The sequence below is a fragment of the Phocoena sinus genome, chromosome 7 (genome assembly GCF_008692025.1).
Source record: "Phocoena sinus isolate mPhoSin1 chromosome 7, mPhoSin1.pri, whole genome shotgun sequence".
NCBI lineage: Eukaryota > Metazoa > Chordata > Mammalia > Artiodactyla > Phocoenidae > Phocoena > Phocoena sinus.
Genome location: NC_045769.1, coordinates 6,848,786 through 6,856,720, shown reverse-complemented (window position 1 = coordinate 6,856,720; position 7,935 = coordinate 6,848,786). Strand labels below are relative to the sequence as shown.

The 7,935-nt window shown below is 46.1% G+C and overlaps 1 protein-coding gene across 2 annotated transcripts in view; it reads left to right on the top strand.

The window, feature by feature from the left end:
- The first annotated feature begins 5,861 nt into the window (after positions 1-5,861).
- Positions 5,862-7,935, top strand: part of ATG16L1 (autophagy related 16 like 1) — a 46,937-nt gene continuing 44,863 nt past the window's right edge. Inside the window, exon 1 of one of the 2 annotated variants that reach the window (XM_032636891.1) lies at positions 5,862-6,160. In XM_032636891.1, coding sequence (XP_032492782.1) covers positions 6,046-6,160 — 115 coding nt within the window. In that variant the 5' untranslated portion in view covers positions 5,862-6,045. The remainder of the gene's footprint in view (positions 6,161-7,935) is intronic. The other variant, XM_032636892.1, reaches the window with a different exon arrangement.

Sequence of the window (7,935 nt, the reverse complement as noted above, 5' to 3'; positions counted from 1 at the left end):
GAGAAGAGTGGGTTGACCTTCCTCCTTTTGTCAAGATTTTAAAGTGGAAAACCCAGCCTTAGTGACCACCTGTGGGGACACTACCATTCTGTCTGCCCAGCCCTAGTGTTTTCTTGGGCTGGTCTGCTGTCTTAATCAGGGTTCTTGGGAATTCCCTGGCAGTCCAGTGGTTAGGACTCTGCTCTTACACTGCAGAGGACACGGGTTCAATCCCTGGTCTGGGAACGAAGATCCTGCAAGCTGCACGGCGTGGCCAAAACCAACCAACCAACAAACAAAAAATCAGGTTTCTTGGGTGGCAAAAGAAAATAAAAGCCCAGAGTAAACCAGCTTTAGTGAAACACAGGAATGTATTAGCTCATGTAACCAGACTGGGAAGGTAGGGCTGGGCTGCTTTCAGGACTGGCGGGAACCAGGGACACTAATGCCATCAGATTTTGGGGTTTCTCGTCTCCTTTTCTCCCTGTGTGTTTGCTCCATTTTTTTCAGGCTAAACTCTTCATGAGACCTGGGAGGGGACGTGGCTACTAGCATGGCCATGCATGGCCTCACTTCCTAACGGAAGGAGAAAAAGGGCCCCCCTCTCCCAGATCCAGTTTAAAAATTCCTGTGGAGGACAGTGATTGGCAAGGGTTCCTATACCCACCCTTGGGACCAGTTTCTTGCCCCATGGGGCAAGGAAAAACCATGACTATAGTCAGGCGGGTGGATGTGTTAATAAAAGGATGGGGGAGGGGAGAACATTTAAGATCTACTTAATAAATTTCAACTTTCAACAGTCTGAACAGACGTGTTCTACACCTACTTTCTTCTGGGACCTGTCCCTTCCCCTCCATCCAGAGGGAACCACCCTAGGAGACTGACCCTGCCTCTTTGCCACATAGATTATTAGATACAGGCACCTGCTAGTCCAGTAGCCTCCTCTCCCAGAAAATTTTTTTAAGTTATTTGGGGTTTGGGGGGCTTTTTTTGTTTTTTAAAATTTATTTATACTTTATTTACTTATTTTTGGCTGCGTTGGGTCTTCATTGCTGCACATGGTGTTTCTCTAGTTTCTGCGAGCAGGGGGCCACTCCTTGTGGTGGTGCACGGGCCTCACTGCAGTGGCCTCTCTCGTTGCGGAGCACGGGCTCCAGGCGCGCAGGCCTCAGTAGTTGTGGCGCACGGGCTTAGCTGCTCCGCAGCATGCAGGATTCTCCTGGACCAGGGAGCGAACCCGTGTCCCCTGCATCGGCAGGCAGACTCCCAACCACTGTGCCACCACGGAAGTCCCCTCTCCCAGAAACTTATTAGACCTGGGACTTGGATATGCCAGCTTGGTCTGCTGCTGGCTTGTGCTGTGGCGATGCTGGAGGAGCTGGACCGCAAGACAAAGGATGTGGCAATTTACAGAGGGAGGTAGAGGCAAAGACCTGAGCATTCTGACAGGATCTGCATCTGGGTCCCAGTCCAGCCACATCCCTGCTGCCAGCCTGATGCAGCACCCCATATCCATATAACCTCCCCTTTCCCTTAAGGAAGCTCGAATTGCACTTCTATTGCTTGCAGTCAAAAGCATTCTGATACTCTATCTCATCCTAAAAAACAAAAAACAAAAACAAAACAAAAAAACAGCCAGAACCTTTATACCCTGATCCACAGCAGAGGGACATATGGTCATATGGCTGGGTTCTGGCACCAGCCTTCCTCAACTGAATCCGAGTTCTGCCTCTTACTAACTCTGTGACATCAGACAAGCTACCTGACCTCTGCGTGTCAGTTTCCTCATCTGCAAAAGGACATACTAATAGTACCTACGTGGTAGTGTTTTGAGAATTAAATCAGTTAATCCACGTTGAGCAAAGTGTCTGGCATGCAAAAATCACTCATTTAACATTAGGTATTATTCATAGTAGGAGAGGGCAGTAGTGTCTGGGAGAAATTTTATCATCTCTTTAAAGAGCAAAGAGGCAAACCAAGGGAGATAACTTCCCACAGAGACACTCTCTCTCTCTAGCCATTGTCCCAGCTTGTTAGATGTGCCATGTTGAATCCTCCAGCCACCATTCCAGACACTTGGCTGTCAATTTATAAAAGGGATAACAAGGCATTTCTCTAAGAAAGTTAAAGTTTACTATAATGCTTGTATTGGGGTACAGGAATAATCCCTACGTCAGACAGTCATTTTTAAAATGTGAAATCTAAGTGTCAACATATATATGGAGTGGGTGATGAGACCTGTATGGGTTTTACTCCACGTGCACAGAGAGTCTTTATAATGGAAATGTCAGGTGGTATTTATTCATATGTCTGCAAACACAATAACACTAAAGGAAACAAAGAAAAGCCAAGGGGTAAAAATGTCCAGCGCCAAAAAATGTGACATTTGGAAGGATCATCGGTGTGTCTGAAAATCCACGTCGGTTGGATCCTTGGCTATCCTTTCATTTACTCCAGCAGTCACTAGGTTTACTAGGTTACAGCAGTTAACACAGGAACATGGTTAGCTTATCTTACTTTCATTTTTAGTGATCTAATTTTGAGAACAGCTGAAAAGGAGTGGAAATAAAGATCGAGCCATATTTTTTTAAAACAGGAAATTATATTTTTAAAAAAGAATAAAAGCAAGAGAAAAAAAGAACAGAAGAGAATCAAAAGCCCTTGGGCGCTGGCTGGGTCTTTTTGACTTTATAATTCCGTACATTCATACATAATCACATTCAGATCTCCCTTCCCGAAGAGTGAGCTCCTTGAGGCCAGGATCCAAGTCTGGCCATCTTTGTCTCCAGGCAGTGCTCACCTTGTGCCTGACCCACACCAGGACCCAGCTGTTTGACCACTTGCTGATTGAAAGATAAAGGAAAGCAGGGGGACCAAAAGGGAAAGGACAGAAGTAAATAGGACAATTCTTGGAAGGTTGCACTTGAGTTCCTCAGAACTGGAGCATCACTTCACATGTATCTTACATCCATTACAGGCAGGCAGAACCCATTTCATAGATATCGCTATCCAGCAAAGCATGCTGCATCCTTTAGACACTCAGTATTTACCAGAACAAATAAAAACGCTTCTTTTAAGATCCATGATTTGTCTCCGGAATATTCAGACAACCTCATTTCCTCCTCCTTCCTATTACTCATTACTCATCCTCCCTCCAGCCAGTCCCCTCAGGGTCCCGGGAACACACCTGAGGCTTCCGAACCACTGACTTTGCTGACTTTGCTCTTCGATGGGATGCCCTCCCTATTGGCTAATTTAGGAATTGATTTCAAATCATTTCAAATTATTCTTTGTTTTACGTATTCTCGTTGAGCCAAACTACAGTGTCAGCAGAAACAGAAAGTGCACAATGGAGTGCAGTAGTTATATCACAGACGCTAGAGTCAAACTGCCTGTGTCTGAAGCCAGGTCTGGCCAATAAAGAGCCAGGTGTGCTCAGGCCAGTGACTTACCCCTGCGGGCCTCAGATTCCTCATTTGTAAATGAGGATAAAGATGCTAAGAGTAGCTAATAACAACCTTACTGAGCAGGGTTGTTGTGAGGATTAAGAGTGACAACACGTGAAACATTCAGAAGAGTGCGCGGCCCATAATGTTGTTAGAAGTGTTCCCGCTTATTAGTTATCTCCCACAGAACCTAGCACTCTGCTGAAGAAATGGTTTTATCGATAAATCTATGTTCGTTTCTATAACTTTTTCTTGCATATATAGTACGTATATAATGGATAACAATTAGAAAATACATATAAGATATAGAAAATACATACAACAAAAGAACACCAGCAATGCTACTTCCCAGAGAAAATATTTTCATATATCCCATTCGTTAATTAAACAACATTTACTGAGCACCTAATATATGAAAGACTTCACGCCCTTGCTGGAGGTAAAATGATGAACAAAGACAGAAACGGCTCTTGCTGTGGAGGTTACAGTCTGTGGCGGGGAGACACGCCTTAAGCAAGTAATGATAAAAAACACGTGAAGCTGCAACTGTGATAAATGCTAGAATGGAGAGGTCCACGTGTCATTGGGCAATCTGACCTAGTTGTGAAGGTCTGTTACTTGAAGGTTGTGAGGAAGTGACTACTGAGCTGAGAATTAACTCATAGGAGTTAACTCATAAAGGTCAGAAGGGAAGGGTTTGCCCATCAGAAGCACAGTGAATCCAAAGGCCCTGCACTGGGAGGGAGAGTGGTGAGCAGAAGAGAGGAGGAGGGCCCACGGAGGCTGCCGTGCTCACTGGGCAAAGCTGGCCGGGTAGGGAGAGGGCAGACCTACAGAGCTTAGTATCCTTAGTTTAGAAATTATATTCTCTACTCATTCAACAAACTTTGCCTATGAGATCCAGGGACATACTGATTTTACATCAATTAGATTTATATCATATACTCCTTTTATTATGAATTTTTTGAACAATAAATATACAGTAATTTAATTCTCATTGGTGGAAATCAATCGATTTTTCCCAACTCTCCATTATTTCTAACAATGCTGTGACAGTTTTCTCTGGGCCTTTGTCCAAATATTTGTTGACATACATTCCTGTAAGGGGAATTGCTGGTTCTGCAAATTTGTTAACATGTTTTAATCATAATCTTGTCTGGGAAATCAGCATATTCAACTGTCAAGATTTGATTCTAGGCTCTTTTGAGGTTGGTACCACTGTTACATTTAGAGGCATTCTTCGTGACTTTCAGAACCTGCTTCTTCATTTGCTTCAGTGTGTGAGGAAGTCCCTTCTATTTCTGATCCCCATGGGTCTTTCCCACAAATTCAGATCACTCAGTACTGGCTGCTGACAAAATATCTTTACAGGTCTAGAATCCTAACTGTCCTACTCCTGGGTTCCACAGGAGAGGAAAGGCCTTCTTCTCTGTGAAGGATCTTCCTCTGGACTTGAGACACATTGAAAGAGAAGGCAGATTCTGACATTCCTTTCCTCTCTTCTGCCTCCTATTTTGTCCGGCTCCATTTTCATGCAATAAATTTACTAACTTGTTAAATGCAGATGGAACTCAGATGATTCTACTACAGACCAAGGTTTCCCATTCTACTGAGTTGATAGATGTCATCTTCTCCCGAGTCTGTCTTTCATCTTCTGCTTTCATCTACTGGCAAACTGTCCTTTTTCTCTTTCAAAATCCTGTTTGTATCCTAACACTTAAATGACCTTCTGAGGACCCATTTACTTTTCGGTCATAGATAATTTCTAGGCTTCTAATGATTTACATAGCTAATCTATTCGCATTTTCTTTAGCGGTTCTTTGCATTCCATTACTTTATTGCATAAAAAACCTTTTTCGAAGGTCAATGGGTTGCTCTTGCTTAAAGCAACCAATCTTTGGTTAGGACTTCGACGGATACCAAGTGTCTAGGTAAGGTTAGGCTTACTATGTACAGGCGCAGTGTGAATTGCATTATATAGTTTATTACTTTTAATCCTCACGACAATCCTGTGGGATAGGTATCATTCCTTCCCGGTTTAGGGATCTTCCCCATTTTACAGATTAGGAAACTGAGGCTTAGGAATGCAGTCTCTCATCTATAGTCTCACAGCTACCATGTGGGGAGTTTACTTCTGCTTGTAAACTGACATGAAGAAATGGGAGGCAGGCTAAGAAAGAAAATATAAAACGGGGAAAAGCAAGCAAAGGAAACAGCAGGTGGGCGGAAGCCTCCCTTTTGCCTTTTCCTTCCTCGGCCCCCGACCCCGCAAGGCCGAGCCTCCAACGTGGCCCGCACGCCTCCTAGCGGCCGCATCTCTGCGGCCGGCACTTCCGGCCTCGGTATGCTATCATCAGCCAGCGCCCTGAGTCGGCGCCGGACATGCGCGTGCGTGTGGCGTAAGACGTCGGATGAGGAGGCGGGCTTTCTGGCTCTGTCCGAAGCCATTTCCGTCAGGAGCCGGAAGTCCGTCCTGGATTGCGTTGGGGGAGGCCTGTTCGTGGACCTGAAACCTGGGGCTGCTGCTCCTCCCGCGCCCGCAGGTTCCCTCATGGTGCGGGCCGCGGCAGCCAGCCCCCGTGCAGATTGGCGGCGCTAAGGCGCCGGGGCAGCGCGCGACATGTCGTCGGGCCTCCGCGCCTCCGTCTTCCCCCGCTGGAAGCGCCACATCTCGGAGGAGTTGAGGCGCCGGGACCGGCTGCAGAGGCAGGCGTTCGAAGAGATCATCCTGCAGTGTGAGCGGCTGGCGGGCCCCGGGAGCGGGCGGGCGGGCCCAGCCGAGGCATGCGGGGCGCCAGCGGGAACCCGAGGCCGAGCCCCCCGCGCCGCCCGCGCGCCTTGAGGCCGCCCCGGGTACCCAGCGCCTTGGACCCCCAAACGCCTTTTTAGATATTTTCCTCTTTCACTTTATTCTTGGGTGTGACCGTGCTGGGTTTTCCTCCTCAATTGGGTATTCTTCACGGGCAGGCACCGTTCATGTCTGTGTTTGTAAATCCCAGCAGCTCACATAATGCTTGTGTTACTTAAATAGGCCGGTTCCAGAAACATCCTGTTTCGGGCATCGTGTTGTTACTGACACGGGCACTGACTTTAAGCAGTAACTCGCTCCGTTCCCGTCGTCTTCAGAGTGTAGCGAAATGTTTGCCTTTCATTCCTGAAGATCTGTTGTTCTTCCTCCAGTGTGGTGTGCTTTGACTGTTACATATTACACATCTTGAGTCTTAACGTACTTTTTAGTTGGGACATCACAGTCTTTACTGTCGTTGAAAACTTCAGTGTGAAAGAGGTGGCCCACACCCACCCCCGCTGCTGCAATTTGAGTACAAAAATGTTTGTGCCCTTAGATGCCTTCTAAAGAGCATTTCCTTGCCCCTCCGCCCCATTTTACCATAACTGACGACACATTTGGGGGAAGAAACGGGACACTCTTCGGACCTCTGGTTCTGTCTACCCCTTGAAGTAAGCCTGCAAATCTCAAATCATGTTGATGATGCAGTTCAGTGTAATAGGGGGTGCCCTTTATTGAATTCTGATTGTGCTAAAGTTATGGTTCCTGAACTTACCTGCACATTAGAATCAGGTGGGGATCTTTTAAAAATTATAAAGCCCAGGCCACATCCCAGACCAACGAAACACCAGTAGTAGAGGTGGGATACAGGTGTCAGTATTTCTTGGTGATCCCCAAGTAATTCTAAGGTAGAGACAAGCTTGAGTGCTGTCGTAAATATTTGGCATGTGTCGTTTCACTTTATCTTTCTGAAAATTCTATGAAGCAGGTCCTGTTGCCCTTTATACAAATGAGAAAATTGAGACTGAGAGAGATTAGGTCATTTCTCTGGGGAGGTACAGCAGATTAATGATAGGGCCTGGATTTGGACACAGACTTGATGGCTCCTGACTTTTTTGCACTTTTGCCTTTCTCATTGGGTCCCCCAAGAAACGGCCTTCTTGCTTTCACTGAGCCCATCCTCTTAACTAAAATGGGGAGAAAAGGGAGATGATGAAATGTGCCACTCCTGTGCTGATTCCTTACACTCTTAAGAGGCTGGCAGCCCATTGCTTTCAGAAAGCCAGAAGCACAGGAAACTCCTCGCTGAAACGATTCCTCGTGGGTTACATAAATTCAGGTCATCGGGTATTTCATCCTATGCTTATTCTTTAAAAGCTAATACACTGAAGGTCAAATTGGGTTGGAGGTCTGACGACACTCCCCTTACCAGCCTCACTTACCTGAGTCTGGTTTGCTACATCTATAAAATAGGCGTGAAGCTCGCCTTGCCTGCTTCATAAACACAGTGCTGTGCATGTAAGTGCTTTGAAAGCCGTCTACGTAACTGTCTATAAATGGAAGGTGCTTGTAATCACATTGACACAATTGAGTGTTTTTCTGCACTTTGAAAATGGACATCTTGAAGGGGTGGAGGATGTTGGAGGAAAGTCAGAAAGACGGGTCAGTCCTGGAGCGGGAACACGTCTTTAAAAGAAATATAGTGAGTAATGCATGCCCGGG